The sequence below is a fragment of the Cyprinus carpio genome, chromosome B9 (assembly GCF_018340385.1).
Source record: "Cyprinus carpio isolate SPL01 chromosome B9, ASM1834038v1, whole genome shotgun sequence".
NCBI classification, from domain to species: Eukaryota; Metazoa; Chordata; class Actinopteri; order Cypriniformes; family Cyprinidae; genus Cyprinus; species Cyprinus carpio.
Window position 1 is genome coordinate 15,286,835 of NC_056605.1, and position 20,684 is coordinate 15,307,518.

Genomic DNA, 20,684 nt, shown 5'->3' on the forward strand with positions numbered 1-20,684 from the left:
TAAGGCAATTCTTAAACATTAAAAAACTCGTACCATCAACAAACTTTTGAATGGTAGTGTATAATTCATATTTCATTCAATTATTTAGAAATTCATACAGGTTTGGAATAACTTGTGAGTAAATGACGACAGAATTTTCATTTCTGGGTGAACTATACCTGTCACAAGTCTTAAGCACTACAAAACACAGTCAGGTGAATGTGTTTGAGTCACTAAAAAGATTCACTAAAAACATTTATTCAGGAATCACCTGAACTACACTGGCTGTCCTGTGTGGTTTTGATTCACTAAAAAGAACTGATTCATAAGAAAAATTCACTCAGCAATTTAACTATACTGATCGCACTGTTTGCTTATGATTCACTAAAAAGATCTGGCTCATAATATTTGTGGTTACTGGTTGTGTTATATGTTTCAAACTGTAGATCCAGTGGCAGCATTGCAGTTTCCATGAATAGTATTGCAACACATTTCAAAAGTGGTTCTCATTTCCCAACCCCAGACATGAGGGAAAACTAATGAAAGGTACAGACAAAGGTAGTAAGCATGCATGTGGATGCCCCTGTGGATCAGCGATGTGCATTAGATCAGGTTCAACAGTGTGGACTGTGACTGTTCTCCCCCTTCTCTCTGTGGCTTAGTGTAAACACTTGTGGGCCTCTTCATAACCGCTGATGAGCATCCTGGCTGGGCAATGAATGGCTAAGGTAATATTTTAGCGCCACCGCCCTCATCAATCCTACACTGTTTGGAAAAGCGAGGCATTAGCTTGATGCCTGCTAATAGACTGGACATAAACACTAGCCCTCTAGCTCTGCCTCCTGCTAGGGTCACTGCTGCTGCCCCCCTTAAACACAGCGGCCAGATAAAGTCACCACTCAGTAGGCAGCTGGGACTGCTCCAAGGAGATGAACCTCGGGAGGATATTCAGTTCAAACTGAGGTTCCCTTTGCTAGAGCCCTCACGTCTGCACTTCAAACGGCCATCCTGCTTCTACGTCACCATGGAGTTCAAAGGAGCCAATACATAGGAAAGGGTACTGGCCCATTCAATAATTCAGTGATTCAAACAACAAACAGTGTTCTGAATGTGTAGCTAAGAGTGCATTAGCAACACCATTAAGTCAACATCTGAAGGTTTTTTTTTTTTTTTTTTTTTGGCATGTGATACTTTATTTCAATAGAAAAAGAAGGAAAGTTTACCACAAAAAAAATTCAAAGTCATTCCAAGGATGTGTTTTTTAAACACTAGGAGAAATAAACTGCAGTTTCCTCATAGTTTACCCAAAAATGAAACATTTGTGATAATTTACTCATGTTGCTACAAACATGCACGACTTTCTTTTGTGGAACACAATAGGGTCCAGTATTGTTTTAGATCTCACTGTCTTTCATTGTATGGACACAAACAGTAAAAAAATGCAGTAAATTAATATTGGGAAAAACCTTTTATTATTATTATTAATATTTGATAAAGTTGTGCTGCTTAAATACACACACATATGTATATAAGGGGTTGAATGACTTCTGATTTTTTAAAGTCGATTTTTATGTGAAGAAATTCGAGTCGAAGTTGACTAGTCACTGATGACGTCATGAACATAAGCCTGGAGCTGTAAAAAAAAAAAAAAAAAAAACTTGTGCACAGCTATGGCATATGACACAGCTCTGCCTACATGGTTATAGCTCATTTTTTCAGTTCTTTTGTCTTTGGGTCGTTATATTTCTCACAGATTTCTGCTCATTCTAAATCAGATAACGTTACAGATTAAAGTAGCACAGTAAATATTACATCCTTATGAACGCATTAGAGAGAGCCATTGCATGTGTGAATTAATTCTACCTGGCAGCGTCTCTCTACTAGTAGTGAAGCTGTGGGATTTAGTTATTAAGAAATAAATTATAGAACTTTTCAGCTTCTAAGCTATTTTATTGAGAAATCACAGAACAGTGTTGACAAAACATTTCTGCCCTGAATGATTCTGTGTGGGCGCTATCTGAGCGTGATGTACGAGCTACTGTCTGTAGCCTATGTGTGTGCGTTACACTGCAGCAGTGCATTAGATTAGAATGGCGATTAACTTACCTTTACAATAAGCGGTTTAAAACGTGCATTCTCCTGTTCAATTTCTAGCATCCAGTTATATAATCACACATGACTTCTGGAGCGCTTTCGGAGTATGTATTTATTTGTAATTTTAACTGTTTGGAAATGGAGCGTAAATGTGGAAGTCCTTCAAAGATTTATTATCCTGTTGCGCCCTCTATATGACCAGTGACTAGTCAAGGTCAAGCTTAAAGCATCATGGCAGAGCACAGAAGTCGACTAGTTGGTGAGTGTGTGTGTGTGTGTATATATATATATATATATATATATATATATATATATATATATATATGTATCACGATTAATCGCTTTATTATGCAAAAAATTCAATATCGACTTCAAAACTAATGTATTGCGCACTTTTCCATTTAAAAGTAGTGATATATGAACAAAAGTGCAATAACATTTTTTTGCAAACACTTTAAACAAATAAGGAACTTTTTTACAGCAGTATTAATTTTACAGCAGTTAAAATATTTCTTGAAAATCTCAACTTATAACATTAATGTAATCAAATTAAATACAAGTCCAAAGCTATTTGCCACTGCCAGGGCATTAATGTTTTTATAGAAAATATTTTATAGTTTATTAGCAAAAACAAGTTATGCTCTGAGTACAATCATAACATTATAACAGGTACCTTCCGAGTAGAAACCTGCACGGTCGCGGGACTCAACGCAACAGAGTGTGGTCCAGGACAACACTTGATGGGCGAGTGCGGGTGCAGGCTGGTAGAGACTCTGTGTGCAGGATGCAGGAGAATAAGGGTGTATTCACACTAGGCAATCTTAACTGTGTCATAGTGCGTTTTAACCCCAAAGCCTGGTTCACTTGACTAGTGTGATCGCTCAGTGCCGCGCTCGTATGCATGCAGTGTTGTAGCGCGGAACTTCTGAACATTTCTGAGCGGCAAATTGATAGATCTGTAAAGCAATATATTGTGTGGTACTGCATCCTAAACGACTCAAAATAATAAACCACAAAGTTTACAAAACAATGCACTCCACTGTGCTGAGCATTGGCGTAAAATAGTAAAGACGGGCCCCAGTGCAGGTTATTACGACGGGCCCCCTTGGGTTCCATAGTTATAAATCAAAAACAAACACACAGTGCTCGTGTCTAGAAGGGAACCCATATAAGCGAAATTGTGGCTAAACTACTTAATTTAGACAAACTATCAGATACAAAGTATCTTACAGTTTCTTATACTAAATTGAATAGTTCTCTTTGCGTGCTTCTCTCTCCAACACACACGCACACACGCTAATGCGTCTGTATGTGCGCCTGGCCGCAGCAGCCAAAAGTACCAAATTAATCGTGTTGGATTTTTTAGTCATCAACAGCCGCATTCCTCTCAGAGAGGCAAGAGACTGAGAAAGAAGTCTGAAAAAACATATCAAACACCATGAAACATATCGCGAATATGTCACGAAACATATTGATAACTTCATTAAAAAAAAAAACACATTTATAATTCTATACTTTTGTGTTATATTACCTTGACAGTAAATGACAAAAAAATTATTGTGCTGCTGTGAGGGTGTTTCCTGAAGTGTTAATCTGAATGCACTGTAAGTCGCTTTGGATAAAATCGTCTGCTAAATGCATAAATGTTTCCTAATACACCGGGAGTGAGTGACGGCAAAATTTGACATATGTCAGTCTCTCAATATTTTTCTCCTCTTTTGGAAAGTTGTGGAACAAATAAAACAAGACTGTTCATTTTGTGGAATATTTTTAGTTTTCTCAAAGTAGGCTACTATTGTATAGGTGTAATTTGCAGGTGGGATGTGTTTTTGCAACATCTCATGGCACGCACGGATGCACCTAAAAGAAATAAATATCTCCATTCAATAAGTTGCTCCATTTAAATTGTTGCTCTGTGTTAAATAACAGACTATCACAATTTTGGGATTACGAATATACAATGCATGTTCTAAATATTCTATCATTGAATGTAAATGGCCTAAATTCTGCTATCAAATGAACCCATATATTAGAATATTTACACTGTAAATCGATTTCCTGTGCACTGATACAAGAGACGCATCTAAAACAATCTGACATGGCACGTTTCCAGAACAAGTATTGTAAATTGGCAGCCTTCTCCTGTGCTCTTAATAAAACTAAGGGTGTGGTTATCTTAGTTATCAGGAAGTTACAGCTAACAGTTGAACATACCAGAAGTAATGATGAGGGTAGATTTGTTTATATCCATTGCAAAATACATAATGACAGGATAGCATTGGTTTCTATTTATGGTCTAAACGAGGCACACAGTTCATTTTTTACCAATATTTCCAATACATTGCTTGAGCAGAATGATTGCCCATTAGTGGTGGGTGGTGATTTTAATGCTGTCGTAAATCCTGTTTTAGATAAATCTCACTTTGATACAACAGCCAATCCATCTTCTAAGCTGCTAAATAAATTTCAACTCAATATAATCGATCTTACCACCTCTAACGACTTTACTTTTTTTTTTCTAACAGGCATAAGACTATCTCTAGTATAGATTACATATTTCTCAGTCCATCTCTAACTTCATCTAATTCCTCCGTCTCTATATTACCGATCTTATTGTCTGATCATTCTGCTGTGTTGTATAAAATAAATTTTTCCAATATTAAATCCAAAGCCCCTAGATGGCGCTTTAATATATCATTATTAAGCAATCAGACTTTCATCAATTCGCTAAAATAACACAAAGGAATTTCTTGAAATAAATATGCAATATGATGTAGATCCTCAAATACTGTGGGAAACAACTAAGTGTGCAATATGAGGATTCTTTATAGCTTTTTCTTCCACTTTTGCAAAAGCGAAAATTCATCAGCTTACACAATTAGAAAGTAAAATCCAATCATTACAAAAACTTCAAAAACAACATTTTACTGATCAACGGACAACACAATTGTTCTCCTTGAAAGAAGAATATGATTTACTTTCAGATTCAAAGACAGAGTTTATTTTGCACAGGACTAGGCAAAAATATTATTTCGAATCTGAGAGACCTAGCCACTTACTGGCTCTTAGGCTGAGGAAATGTGAGTCCAAAGTATATATCAGCGCAATAAAATCATTAGATGGTCAGGTCACCACGAACCCTACGATGATCAACGACATATTCAAAGATTTTTATATAAATTTGTATGAAGCTGAAACAGATTCTGAGGAATCAGTTTGTAATCAGTATTTAGCTTACCTCAGATCTCTCAGATCAATAAAGAATCTTTGGAGGACCCATTAAGTTTGGAGGAGCTCCATAAATCACTAAAAAACCTACAAAAGGGAAAGATTCGTTAGACTGCTTTATTGTTTTGTTTCTGATATAATTCAGGAATTTGATAATTCTAGTGGTTTATCAGGATACAAGATTAATTGGACCAAATCTGCTTTAATGCCAATTAACAATGTAAAGTTTAATTCTTCTATTCCCCCATTTTGTTCCTATTAAGGATTCTTTCACCTATTTGGGCATTACCATTAATAAAAACATACATACGATTGACAGAGACAATTTTAATAATATTCTAGTTAAGATCAAAATTGATATTCAAAGATGGAATAATCTTAAAGTTTCCTTTCAAGGTAAAATCTCCACAGTTAAAATCAATCTATTACCTCGGCTTAACTTTCTTTTCTCTAGGCTGCCACTCTCTCCCCCTCCATGTTACTTTAAGGAGATAAACTCTATACTTTCCCATTTTATATGGAATGGTAACCGCCCCAGAATCAAACTTACGACGTAACAGCATCCTATACGCGCAGGAGAACTGGCTGTACCAAATTTTACATTGTATAATTGGTTGTTCCAACTTAAGGCTCTTCATAATTGGGTTGACCCTCAATCTAAAGTTTCATGGAGAGTGATTAAAGCTGACAAGGTTAAACCAAACAGACTTCAAGATATTTTATTTGCTGGCACAGGGAAAAAAGGCGGTAATTACAAATTTGGCCTGGTTATAGCTAATTCTATTAGAACCTGGAAAACGGTTGATCGTATGATAGGAGGACCAATTCGGCCCAGTTATAGATGTTTATATTATGGCACAATCTCAATTTTTTATGTGGAAATCGTCCATTTGTCCAACCATCGTGGTCTTTAGGCATAAACACGTGCTGTGATTTATATGATGACCACGGCCTTTGTTTGTTTCAGGAATTAAGAATTAAGTTTTGTTTACCAGCATCATCATATTTTGTCTTTTTTTCAGTTACGTTCTGCTCTCAAAGCATATGGAGTTCCTTGGGCATCTCCTATTTCCTCTCATCCTATGTGAGACTGGATTGCACCATCTTCTGGTCGACCATCTGTTTCCTTAATATATAGTAAAATTATTGATCGCATTACAAAACCTCTTTCTATCAAATCTGTTTGGGATCGGGAACTATCTGACCTTAATTTATCTGTTGACTGGGAGAGGGTGTAGTCTAACCTCAGTTAAACCTCCAGAAACTTGGCTCATCATCTTATACATTTCAAAGTTATTCATAGAGCATATATAACTCCTTACAAAAGATTCAAAATGAAACTACAACCAAATTACAACTGCCATATCTGTAATACTGTGTCATCAGGTACTTTTCTTCATATTCTTCACATTGGGAGTGCCCTATTGTCAATAATCTGTGGACACATGTAAACTTTGTTTTATCCTCTTTACTACAAATTGATTACACGGTTAAGCCGAGTTTATGTCTTCTTAATGATGATTCTAACTTCTGTATAAGCTCAATACAAAAAAGAATGTTGTTTGCTGGTTTTACAGTGGCAAAAAAGACAATAATTCAGAACTGGTTTATACCACATTTGTGTGGGAAAACATATTGGATCCATAGTCTTCTTAAAATAGTAGCCTGTGATTGTACAACAGCACAAATTAATAAGGCCAAACCTAGTACTAGTGGTGTTTGGCAGTGTTTTTTTTTTTTTTTTTCTATTCTGGAATGTATTACGGTGAGTACCGCTGTTATCAGTTCTCTCGGTGCTCATGCACAATGCACAGTCTTCACACAGAGGATCGAGTGCTTCATTCTGGTAAAAGAACAAAACAAAATCTTGATATACAATCACTGATGAACACCTATGGTTTTAATGAGAAAAAAAAAAAAAAAACTATGCAAGGGTGGATTAGAACCCAGAACCTCAGAAATGCTTGACAAAAGATCTTGACTAGACCATTAAAGCACACGTGGAAATTCTAAGAATTTATAATATATTTATTCACTTCTGTGAAGACTCCCGACATTAAAGGGATACTCCATCCCAAAATTTGAATTTTATCATTAATCACTTACCCCCATGTCGTTCCAAACCCATAAAAGCTCAGTTCGTCTTCAGAACACAATTTAAGATATTTTCAAAAACCTGGAGGCTTGAACTGTCCCATAGACTGCAAGTAAATAACAGTGTCAAGGTCCATAAAAGGTATGAAAGTCGTAGTCAGAATACTCCATCTGCCATCAGACGTGCAATCTGGGTTATATGAAGCGACAGGAACACTTTTTGTAAGCAAGGAAAACAAAAATAATGACTTTTCTCAATAATTCCTTTGTCAACAGTCTCCTCTGTGTCTCTCCATACCACCGTATGTTGTGTATGCACGTCTGATGGCAGATGGAGTATTCTGACGACGACTTTCATACCTTTTATGGACCTTGACACTGTTGTTTATTTGGCAGTCTATGGGACAGTCTCAAGCCTCCAGGTTTTCATCCAAAATATCTTAAATTGTGTTCCAAAGACTAATGGAGCTTTTACGGGTTTGGAAAGACATGGGGGTAAGTGATTAATGACAAAATTTTAATTTTGGGGTGGAATATCCCTTTAACTATATTGTATTATTAATATTTGTATTTATATTAATATAGTCACTTTGTCGCCAGGGGCCTGCTTGCGATGTTGGCCGCACGGGCCCAAATGCAGCAGCACTGCCTGCACTGTCCGTAGTTACGCCACTGGTGCTGAGCGAGAGCGCTTCTCTGCTGTCTTCACATCATCGGAAACTTCCTATTTCCCACTTATGAAGTCGTGAGCGCTGCTGCAGTCTTAGGCCTAACCCAAATGCTCTCATTGGTTGATACGTGTTGACTCCCATCCCAAGCCAGTGCTGATCAACATCCCACCCCTCCTTTGACTCATGGTTTTTCTGTTTGTGTATTCATAGCTAGTGAGCAATGGACTTTCATTTAAAAAAAAAAACTGTGTTAATGCGCTGTAAAATAATTGTTGGCGTTAATCAATTAATGCGTTAATGTGTTAACTTGCCCAACCCTAATATATATATATATACACACACACACACACAAAATTGTAATACAGGCTTAGAATGACAAACAGGTGAGTAAATTATACAAAACTTATATTTTTGTGTGAAATATCCCTTTCTAAACTTCCGCTTATCCCTAAATTAAGTAAACAGTTGTCTTTTTTTGGATGATTAACTGTCAATATAAAAGGAGTTGAGCCATTTTTGGGGGAAGAGCTGGAGGTAGCTCTTCAATCATGTAATATTTCATCACAGAGCTGTACACACTTTCGTCTCTCGTGGTGTGAATGTTTAAGGCCTCTTAGCGCAATCTCGTGTTCTCCACAGTGACCCTGGTACGAGCATGAAGCATTCATCACACAGACAAGCCTTTTAGTGCCGAAACCTTTGCATAAACACAGCTCCTTCACATTCCTGCTGAACCTGGCACTTAGGAATCCACTAAAGATCTGCATAAGAATCTTATTCTCAGGAAATAGCTTTTAAAAATTCATACTTTGTTAGTGCTACAAGCTTAATACATATGTATTACAAGCAAGCTCTCTCTGTACATACTGGCAGGGCAACAAACCAAATGCAACCAGCTGCAGTCATCCACTACTTTATGTGCCTTGCAAGACTTCACAAATATTTATGTTGTTCCACAATATATTAACTTCCAGTCCCATCTTACAAATCTACATAGCAGAAAGAGGAAAACCTCAGTGTGTGTCCCTGCTGGCCTAAATCAAACACTGTAATCAGAATCACTGGAGTACTACAACTAGGAAATATTTATACACTCATGCACTGATATCAATGAAATATTTCTGAACTTACCTTATCTTACTGACTTTGTAACTCCAACTGTTTTGATGTAACTAACAACAATAAAAAAATTTGAGCGGGCTCTTAACAAGAGAAAAAAAAAATCAAACATATGATTAAACAACTTTTTTCTTCTACAGTCTTCCAAGTGAGTTTTGCTCTTGCTCAATGGTTGTTTTTTTAATATATAGTTGTGTCACAATAATAAGCCATAGTGTTTTTTAAATAGGTGAAAAAAAAATAATAATCACTTTTATATTGGTCCAATTTGAGATCAGTTTCACAAACCCATTTAACATCATTCACTAACCCGCTTAACATCAGCAATTTTGAATATATGAAATTTACTAACATTAAATCGTGTAACATCACATTGCCAACTGAAACATCATTACTGGTTGACCACTATACTGCAGTAACTGACAATAATAAACAATTAAATAATCTGCTGGTTCGCTACACACAGTGGTTGGTTAATAAAGCAAAATGACATTGTTTCAAACCCAGGACAAGTTGATCCACATACAATGTGCATTACGAAAATGCACCACTTTATCGTGTTTAACCTGTCTTACTTTTACTTTCCCAATCTTTCCTGTTCCTGCTCTTGGCATCGCTCACCTGCGGCGGAGGTCTTCTGCCACTGTTGCCCGGCAGCTGAAGAGGTAAGCCCTGAGAGACTGGAGCTGCTGTCTCAATTTGAGAACGGCTGCCAAAGCCTCGCAATGCTCATACAGACACGGGTTCAACTGCTGGACATCTAACAGGGGCTCCTCATAAACAAACTCCAGAAACTCCTTGGCTTGTTTTGACACCTGAGCCACAAAAATGGTGTTGTTAATCATCATCACGTACAGCTTCTGTTGGATGTCTGGTTTCTTTTGCTGGGTGGTGCAAAAGCTGATTTCTAAACTCAAATGCACCAAGAAAACGTACAGAATTATTAATGATACTGAAGATATGGATTGGATATACAGGTCTGTGCACATACCTTGTGTTTGTTAGTGTCCCAATTATGCAGTAGACGCGCAGGTATGAGGAAGAGGTTGTCCTGGTGACAACTTGGGCAGTAGTACCAGCCGCTATAAGAGCAAACTTTGGCCTTGCACCGTGACAGACCCACTGGCCTCTGGCATCCTGAATGGAAAAACAAAGCAACCATAAAAAGGAAGAACCTCAAACAACACAAATCAAACCTGGGACAGGAGAGATCAACTCTGGGTTAAAGACAACGTTAATGACCACCTAATCTACTGATGAGGGCACGACCCTGTTAAAATTGGACAATCATTAGCAGAAGGTGATCAATCTGTTTGGGCTGTGTACTGATATGTCAAGGTTTATGACACAACCCTGGCTAAACACAGATACATATTACTGACGATCCAGAAGATTCAAAAGATTTATACTGCACAAAAGGGAGCGATTGAGTCGCTGATAAAAACCCAAACTAAAAAGGTGTTTTTACCCTTCCAGACACAACAGAAAGAATCTAAATGCTTCTTAGTACTGAACAGGCATAAATACTGAGTACATTTATTACAAGCTATCTCATGAAAGTGCATTGCTTTGTCTTTTAATCGTTGTTCAAGATGTCTTCAAACAGTTTAGGCGGCACTCCAGCAAAGGGCTTATCCCAAAGGAACCAAAACAGGTGATTGTGAACATGGCAGGTGTCCCTTATCCTAACCATCTAGAAGAACCAGAGCCGGGACAGTGTGGACGTTCAAAGAATAAAAAGAGAATGAAAGGAACAGGCACAGACGGATATAGACTTGTACAATCTTTTCGGTGAAGCGTAGTGGCAGCTATACACTTCATAGAGAGAAGGAGAAATGTGGACAAGATGGGAAGTAGGATAGAGAGGACAAAAACAAGTCAGAAAACACAGTCTCCAAAAGAGGGACGCAGAATGTTATCGCTACAAATATCTGTAGAGGGAGACACTGATTACAGTGTTTACAGGCAACGCTGTAGGTCTATTTTTGATGCATTGTTAGTTGGCTGAAAAGGGCCAAGCCGAAGACAGGGATGATGTACGTGCAAAATTACACCATTTACCATCAGATTCAAAACAGTTAGTTCACCCATAAATGACAGTTCTTTCATCATGTACTCAGCCTCATGCGTTCTATTTCTGTAATGTTCTCTCATTTGTGCAGTTCAAAAGGAGATGTTTAGCAGAATGTTCAAACTATTCTTTCCATGGAAATTACAGTGAACACATGCTGTTGAGTTTGAAAACCACAAAATTAATAAAGTAATTCATATAACAGTGAACAGCATTATACTCCAATTCAGTTTATATTCACAACACAGACTAGTGCTGTGACAAATGACTGTATCAACGAATTACCATAAATTCATTCAATTTTTAATATTGTAAATGTACATATTAACTATATTTAAAATACATCAATAAAATAAGAATAAACAAGGAATAGAAAAAAATTCAACAGTTATATGTAAACCACCGTTCAAAAGTTTGCGGTCAGTAAGATTGGACAGTTGAATGTTTTTTAAAGAATATTTATAACTATATGTATTATTTGATGATGGCATTAACATTATGCTTGCCCTGCAACATTGTTGCAATGCCCTATGAAATTTTAAAGGAGAACTGTAATTTTTTGCTGTTTTGGATGCATAATAAAATTTAGAAAAAAAAAAAAAAATAATAAAAACTGAGCAAATGCTATTTTGTGAGCAAGAATCTTGCACAATACGTTGCCAAGGAATACTGCCATTTCGGACCAAGAAAAGAAAATTCACTCTATTCCATTTCCAAACCAATACGTAATGGGTTGTTCTATCTGAGGTTAGGCGCTAACATCATGCGCTGCACTGTGCTGCCAATGTAAACTTGAGGCTTTTAGGGGCAGGGACCCCAGACTATAAAAAGTCAGAGGTGGTGTCCCCCATGCCACAGCTGATGGGTGCCTGATATTTGGGCTGAACCACAGACTATGCAGCAGGGTGTCGTGTGTCAGAGCTGCCTTGTAATCAGCAAACATGCAGAGCGTAAACCCACAAATACCACCCTTTTCCAAAAATAGTACATCGTTGTATAGCGCTCATGCTACAGAGACTGTTATTAAGAGAGGGCTAGTTGAGGCTGTGCTTTTCAGCAAAAGAAAAACAAAAATTGTGCAAAACATAAGGGAGAAACACTGATTTAAAAACTGGCAATGTTTGTATGCATTCAGTTGGCTTCCAAAGCACAGTTTCTGTATAACATCACGGAAGAATCAGCAGCTAACAGCTCACATATGTCTCAAACTCTGGAATGAAAAAGAGAATATATGGACAACAAAGTTCAAATATGAGTTAGTAGATGAGCTACAGTCTTCTTCTTCATCATGATGCAATGCGTCAAACTGTTTTTTCTTTTTCTTTTTTAATGATAGGACATAATGATAGAGCAGACAGCAAGCAAAGTGGGAGAGAGAGGGGAGCAGGATTGGGAAAGGTCCTCAAGCTGGGATTCGAACTCGGGACGCCTATATGTCAGCAGATAAAATTGATTTTTAAAGAACTAAATAACACACTGTGCATCATCTCTGTCTTTCGGAGCCAGTTGTAGCCTGCTTTTCTTTGAATATGCAAGACTTCAGATTCATTAGCTGCTGTTGGTAAATAACTAGAAGAAAATATTCAAGAATATTCAAGTAAACAGTAAAACTATTTACGCTACAAACCTGTTTATGATTATGGTTATTCATTAAAATAACATGATAAACACCAGTTTGCAATATAAAGCAATATAACAGAAAGCAAATGACCCTGGAAGCCTAGGTCTGTTTGACCAACTTAATTTGACCAACAATATCACTGTATTTCTAATATCACTATGAAATCATTAATGTGACATTTTCACATTAGTCCTACTTAAAATGAGCTTTTAATGCATGTAAATCCATGTTTTAATTGCATGTAAACATAGTGCCAAACCAATTATGTATGAAAGAGCCACAGAACAAGATGATCTGAATAAGCTTTCTAGCAAACTTCTGATACATTTCCATTAAGCCTGTTGGGCTAGAGAGCTTCTGGACAGTGGCCAGAGAGCATGTCACTTCTGGGAAGGAGTTGGCCACTTGGAAACCACAGGTTCTATGTATTGTGGACATCACAGCCTGTGCCAGTAAAGCACAGCCCCATGCATGAGTTCCCATATACGTTCAAACACACAAGGTGCAAGTTTGCACATCACAGCCAGACAGAAAGACAGCACTGAAAATATCCCCAAGTTGAAAGTACATTGATGTCTATGGACATCAAACCACTCTGAGCCAACTGAATTCTAGCAGGTCGGAGCTACAAGCTTTGCAGTTAACACACATGTAACACTTAATTACAATTGAATATGGTTCTCAACATTTCCCAATCTCATAGCCAAGCATAAGTGCAGGGGAACGGCATGTTCCTTGCACAAAAAGTGGGGCCAGCCTGGGACTGTGGGAAAGACAGGGAGCTGTGCCAAACAAGAGGCGTTTGATGTGTTCAGTCCGTGACTGTCCGCAAGATTCCACTCTTTCATTTTCAGCAGCACCCTGTTGCCATAAAACAGCAACTATTTGCAGGAAGAATAAAGGTGAAGCGAGGCGCTCTGAGGTGCCACTTGCACAATGGTTTTCTAGCAGAACAGACATTACAGCTCCGGAGGAGGTGTTCGGTCCTTCAGTTTTCTTGCTGCAAAGGCTACGACTCGCTCCACTGTCAAGCAGCCCGCCGAGTTCCATGGGACAAGAACCCCAGGGTGGGGCTTTGTGGCTCCATAAGCGTGAAAGACGACAAGGCCCCAGCTTTGATGTCCCCTATTCAAGCTGACATCCACTTCAAAAAAAAAAAAAAAAAAAAAAAAAAAAGATGGCATAAGGTTGTGCGTGTGTAAGTGTGTTCACACATGTGTTTGCTTGAGACAGATGCACTGCCCATCTTTTTGATGTAAACAGCAGTCCCTTGGACCCCATTCTCTCCACCTGACCCTACACTCCCTCTTTTCCCACCTACAGCTGGATCTTCCTATTTGATCTGCTGTCCTTGTATGCTCTACAGGGTACTTTGGTAGAAGTGTGTGGAAAAAAGCCCAAGCTGGGTTCAAGCAAACTATGTGATTTGCTTGAGAAAAAAAAGGGTGTATGTGTGTGTGTGTGCTTGAGAGAGGAGGAAAGAGGATGGTCTCTGCTTCAAATGGATGGCATGCATGACCCTCTTAAACCAAGTTCTGTTATTCTGTAGTGTTTTGAATAAAGTTTGCTCATTAAGTGTACGAACGCGAAAGATGATGTTTTGAAGAATGTTGGGAACCAGACAGTATCTGTTCCCCATTAACATCCATCCATTTTTATTTTCCCCATGGTGTTTGGTTACACACATTCACTAATATGTCTTCTTCTATGTTCATCAGAACAAGGACACTCATACAGGTTTTGAACAACTTGAAGGTGAGTAAATGATGACAGAACTTTCATTTTTGGATGAACTATCCTGTTCTGCAGAAAAAAGAGAAGGAACACTGGCTGATTTTAAAGTGCTGCCTCATTAGAGGTCTAACACAAATATTGGGACAAGGAAGAATCAAAATCTTAATAGAAACAACAGATGGTATAAGTTTGAAATATGCATATTCAAATTAAGGCAGGGACTAATGTTCTTTCTTTTCTATCGCACTTCAATAGCTTTTCTTCCCCTCCTTAGCATCTCCAGGTCATCTTTAAGCAATGTGAATGCATCACAACCCCTTTCAGTAACACCCACACAGGACTTGGGTTAGCTGACAAACCTTTTGTGGATGCAGAAAAACTAGGGCCAAGAGGTATTGCAAAGTGAACAAATGACAGAGAACAAAGCAGGACATAATAAAAGACTGCAACAGTAATGAGACAAAACTCTTCATACTGAGGAGCCACTTCCACCTTTAACCATCAGCCCACTGAGCCCAGACTGGATCTGTTGTCCTTTCCATCTACCCTGCAATTGGATGAGCTGCTCTCTCCCACACAAGATCCAGTCCTCTTATAGCACATACACACAAGAATTTTAGAATTTTAGCATCAACTATAGAATAAAACAGACTTTAGAACACAGGAGTCACAAGTACATTTCTTAAATATATTACATGTTATCAGCAGCATGTTTAAGGCGTATGTCCCTAACATGTTATGACTGGCCCATTTTATGTGACATTTTGGATGTGCGTTAGGGTCTGAGAGAGATACCACTAATATACTGTCTAATTTAAAAGAAAACAAAAAATAAAGACTATTTAATGTCTAATTCTACCTTAGAAGCACTCACCATTTACATCTTTAAAATCTGTAAAAATTTACTCGAACAAACACGCAATACAAATGTCAAAAGCAATACAGCACTGATCAACACAGAAAAGAAAAATAAGGTGTGAGCATCTGTTTGGGGGAAAAAAAAGAAAAAGAAAGATTCATAAAAGTGTATGTTCTTTGGGTGAAAAAAAACTACGGTGAGAGAGAGAAAGAGAGAGAGGGAGTCCCGAGCACAGGGCTATACCCAGCTGTTCTGTTCTTTTTAGGCCGACACGTCCCATTCAAAAAAATCTCTTTCGTGGCCCCGAATCAAACAATTAGCTTCCGCACAGATCGCAGCATCCAGGGAGCCTTTGATTCTAAAAGGAGATTTTTTCCGCTTTATATGGGCCAATTATCGTCAGGTGCCTGCTGTCCTTGCTCGGTGAGGCTTTCAAATGTCCTGCATTAAAAAGCTGGTTGTTACAACAGGGCAGGAAAGCGTTTCATTCATATCCACTTAGAGGGTGGAAATTTCACACCGGAGAAAGAAAGTGATAGACTTAGCCTGTATATAAACTCACATAACTATAAGGGATCAGATATCTACCTGGCCTTTGAAGGCCACCACAGCAAAGCCAAAGACATGAAGCATAAACATAACTAAACAGTATTTGGAATGGAGAGATGACAGATGGCAAATTACAGGCATACGTTGAGGGTTGTCTTTGTATAATGGTTGTCTGCTTGTTTGAGCGATCAGATCATGTGGCATGTGTTGAAAAATGGTTTTAAACAATTCTTTAGTGAGTGGAACATTTATTTCTTTGGGGTTTGAGTGAGCTTGTTGGATCATTTGACACACGGAGGAAGTCTTAAGTTCAAATAGACATGGCCTTTTTGAATGGCAAAAATTTAAGGAGTCAACGTAAGCTGGATGAATCTGTGATGTCAAAAATCCAGATCAGAGACAAAAATGACTGCACACTAAGATGCAACATTACAATAGAAAATTTAAGAGCAATGATTTTAGCCCTTTTTATACATTTGTTATGAATGATCCAACCACAAGTGGTGCTTAAACCTGGTATGAACATGCATTACAAATGTGTCTTGTGACTACTGGATTTCATTGAGCGGGAGGTTTCTAATCACATCATTAAATAAAGCACTTATTATAGGGACCAAATGTGATATTCTTTTGAGAAATTGATAAATCAATGAATACAACAACAACAACAACAAAAAATAGAAATAAATAAAACAACAAATACTTTTAAAAAGAGTCAATCAATGATCAATATAGATAAAGAATTCAGTTTCACAATTTTAATACAATATAAAAAATATATAATAATATAATTACAAAATAAAATATTCTAGTAATAAAAACGAAGATAAATGAGCAGAAAATACAATATTTGATGCTAAATAACTAATTCAAGAAATATGACAATAATCTCTTTATCAATTACTAATATACAAATAATTACAAAAAATATGAAAACATTTAATTCCTTTTTACCTTTTTTAAGTTTAATTCCTTATTACCTTTTTTAATTTGTCTACTGCATTTTTGATGTTATCATTGCACACTGGCCTCAATTAATGTAAAATGATGTAGATTTCTAAGTATTTATTGGTCTTTTGATTTATTTTAATTTCTCGAATGATTAACAAGTGTCACATTTGGGCCACAAAAAGAGAACATTGTAATCAAGACTAATTAACTAAATATGTAGGCATATTTGTACCACAATGGATATAAAATGAATGTGCAATCAGCAAAGGCAACTGAATCTTGCGGAGTTTCGCCCTGACAATTTTACTGATAAGGAGCCCAATTCTAAAAAAGCTGTTACAATATTAGGAAATGTTGAGAATGCATTGTAAAAGGTGGTCACCTGCACATCGGAAGCTCTGAGCGGTAAGACCCTTTTCTACAGCCAGAAAGGTGAGGATGCTGAGAAAGCTAGTGGTGACGGACTGTCGTTTAGCTCTCTGGGCCTCCCTGTGCCGTCGCTCCCTGGCTGGCTTACTCCTTATCACCACTTGCTTATTCTCCCACTGTGGCCGCTGAGCCGTCACTGCCGTGCGCAAGGCCTCCACCCAGTCCTGGGCCTTAGACTCGGTCTCTGCCCTCAAGCGCAGCACATCATCAGGGAAGACCGCCTGGAAGTGGGAGCAGGTGTCTCCATCTTCAACATCCCGCTGCACAGCCAGACAGGAGGCCAGCGGGTACCTCAACACCGGCTCCGACACTGGGCCTCTTCCTTCGGTCGGGAAGGCCTGCAGCTCAGTGCGGCTCAGTACAAATGTGAAGGCCCTCCAGTTATTGAGGTCGGTGAGTTGGTGCAGAAGACCAGCCTTAAGAACATCAGCACAGTGCTGGGTGAACAGTGGTAGGGCCGTGGGACGTACCAGGGGTCGAGGAGCTGGCACCATCGCCGCATCTGGATCGGGTTCGTGAGGGGTAGGGGAGTTGGCACGAGCAGGCTCCCCTTTGCGATTGGCTGGACGGGCGGCCAAGACGCGTTCCCAGAGGAGTCTACGCCACTCCAGTGCCTCCCACTGGCAGGGTGCACGTAACTGCACACGAGTGCTGTTAAAGAAGACGGCCTGGAATACACGTCCATCCTGCGGCTGCGGTGCACTCACCCCTTGGCAATGGGACAGTGAGAGGGCAGCACATAGCTGCTGGTTGCCGCTGCTGTCCAGGCTGTAAAGACGCAGCTCACAGGGCGTAAGCTCCACGTGACAGGTGGTCCAACGTCCCCATGGGCCCTCTCTCTGCTCCAGCGATCCCTGCTTCACCAGGCTAGGGCTGCTCTCCTTATGAGCTAGAAAAAAAGTCAGAAAGAGGACCTTTAATGGCAATAACAAACTACAGACTAATAATGTCTAAGAAAAAAAAAAAGTTTATAATGGATTAAATAACTGTAAACATGATTACTAGGGCCTTTGGCTACACCATATCAAGCTAATGGCAAAAACAAGAACTGTAATTGCACAGGAAAATTGGAAGAAAATATTGTGGATCAAGTACTTCTTGGCGAATCATACAATACAAACGAGACTTAATCCATGTTCAGACGCTACTTACTGATTTGATTTTCCTTTTATGCTGGAGGAAATTCCAACAATTTTTTAGCTAACAACTGCTCTCTTTGGATTATATTTCTCAGCGGTCTTAAGTAAAAAAAATAAAAAAATAAAAAAAATACAAATCTTTTAATTTGATAGCCAATTCACCAACAAAAAAAAAACGCAAAAATGTCAAAATACATTATGAGAAGCATTAGAGAAAAAAAACAGATAGTTTTGATGATTTTAAGGATTGTTTTCAGGATCCTTAGAGGACTTTAAATAAAAATATAATTTTAGACAATTTACCAACAAAAATCAGCAAAAAGAAAAAAATGAGAACCACTATTAAAAAAAGAGAGAGATTTTTTTTTTGAGGATTACATTTCTCAGAGGAGCTTAGGAAAAAGGGTTATTCTTTTTTTTTTAAACAACAACAAAATGATTATTTTCAGAATTACATTTTTCAGTGGACTTCAGCTAATATGTTGGTCCACTGTGTTTTTTGAAAGTCTCTGCACCCATTTTCCAAGAAATTTTGGAGCACTTCATGCTTCCTTCTGCTGAGCAGCTTTTTGAAGATGCTGATTTCATTTTCCAGCAGGATTTGGCACCTGCCCACACTGCCAAAAGCACCAAAAGTTGGTTAAGTGACCATGGTGTTGGTGTGCTTGACTGGCCAGCAAACTCACCAGACCTGAACCCCAGAGAGAATCTATGGAGTATTATCAAGAGAAAAATGAGAAACAAGAGACCAAAAAATGCAGATGAGCTGAAGGCCACTGTCAAAGAAACCTGGGCTTCCACACCACCTCAGCAGTGCCACAAACTGATCATCTCCATGCCACGCCGAATTGAGGCAGTAATAAAAGCAAAAGGAGCCCCTACCAAGTATTGAGTACATGTACAGTAAATGAACATACTTTCCAGAAGGCCAACAATTCACTAAAAATGTTTTTTTATTCTTTTTATTTTTTATTGGTCTTACGAATTATTCTAATTTGTTGAGATAGTGAATTTGTGGGTTTTTGTTAAATGTGAGCCAAAATCATCACAATTAAAAGAACCAAAGATTTAAACTACTTCAGTCTGTGTGCACTGAATTTATTTAATACATGAGTTTCACAATTTGAGTTGAATTACTGGAATAAATGAACTTTTCCACGACATTCTAATTTATTGACATGCACCTGTACCTTTGTAACAAGAGAAAACCTTTTCTGTCCAAATATTGCGACATATCAATTAATTATACATTTTCATTTTATATGCCCATCACCCTGTCAATACTACCTCCTTTTGCAGAACTTGCTGGCACCATGTTAGTCTGGAGCCCTGTGTGTGAGATGTTCACATAATCTGTGATGGATGCTATTGTGCTGGGTGATAGCAGTCTATCCAGCCACCTCAAAGCAGGAAGAAACATTATTGTGTGTCAGGCTGCTGTGCAAACAAAACGGCAAAGAGTGAACCCTAATCTTTGGCACTCCTTTTCAGTCCTTCCTTTCTCTGTCCATTTCTTGAACATACTCCCTCCTTTATCTACTTTCCTCTCTTGGTCCACAATACCCCTCATCCTTACACTTCCTTGGCTGGAAACTGCCCGTTTTCCTCTCAGCCCTCAGGAACCTTCTGGGTGCCCTGGGCATCTGGGCCTGGCCAGACCCAAAGAAACAGACAGAGGCCAGGCTGAGAGTAAATTAAAAGCAAATGCCTCTGTATTGTTTTCTTTAAGTCTTATCTCTAATGTACCAGTCAAACCTGCACCTTCCTACACATCTGTAACTTATAACAGACAGTCCCTCCCTCTTGTGCTAATAAAGCTACTACAGATGATGTGCTTTGCCATTCTGGAGCGTCGTTGTGGAATGTTTGGGGGCTCCTTGCACTCTGAGGTCTTCAAAGGTGCATAGCTTGCAGCTATGGAAAGAGTCACTACTAATTTCATGGCAGAGAGGACGTGAGGCGTGCTGACATGACCCAATTAGAGAGCTGGTGGAAGGCCAGTCTGCCTGCAGAGCCTAAACCTTTCTAAGACCTTTTCATCTGCAAGAGACTAAAAGACCCATTTGAGACAGACATGGCACATAAAACCAGTATTAGTGGTGCTACCTCTTCATGGATGTGCACGAGGGAATCAGTGATGACTCAA

At 38.5% G+C, this 20,684-nt stretch overlaps 1 protein-coding gene across 2 annotated transcripts in view; it reads right to left on the reverse strand.

Annotated features, from left to right (window-relative positions):
• LOC109048482 (pleckstrin homology domain-containing family M member 3-like) overlaps window positions 1-20,684 on the reverse strand; it is a 45,296-nt gene that overhangs the window by 16,512 nt on the left and 8,100 nt on the right. Inside the window, exons 3-6 of one of the 2 annotated variants that reach the window (XR_006155600.1) lie at window positions 17,353-18,288; window positions 10,177-10,322; window positions 9,807-10,000; window positions 9,198-9,238 (exon numbers count right to left, since the gene is read on the reverse strand). Coding sequence is in view for 1 of the 2 variants with exons in the window: in XM_042731134.1 (XP_042587068.1) it covers window positions 9,807-10,000; window positions 10,177-10,322; window positions 17,353-18,288 (1,276 nt within the window). In the remaining variant the exon portion in view is untranslated. The remainder of the gene's footprint in view (window positions 1-9,197; window positions 9,239-9,806; window positions 10,001-10,176; window positions 10,323-17,352; window positions 18,289-20,684) is intronic. The other variant, XM_042731134.1, reaches the window with a different exon arrangement.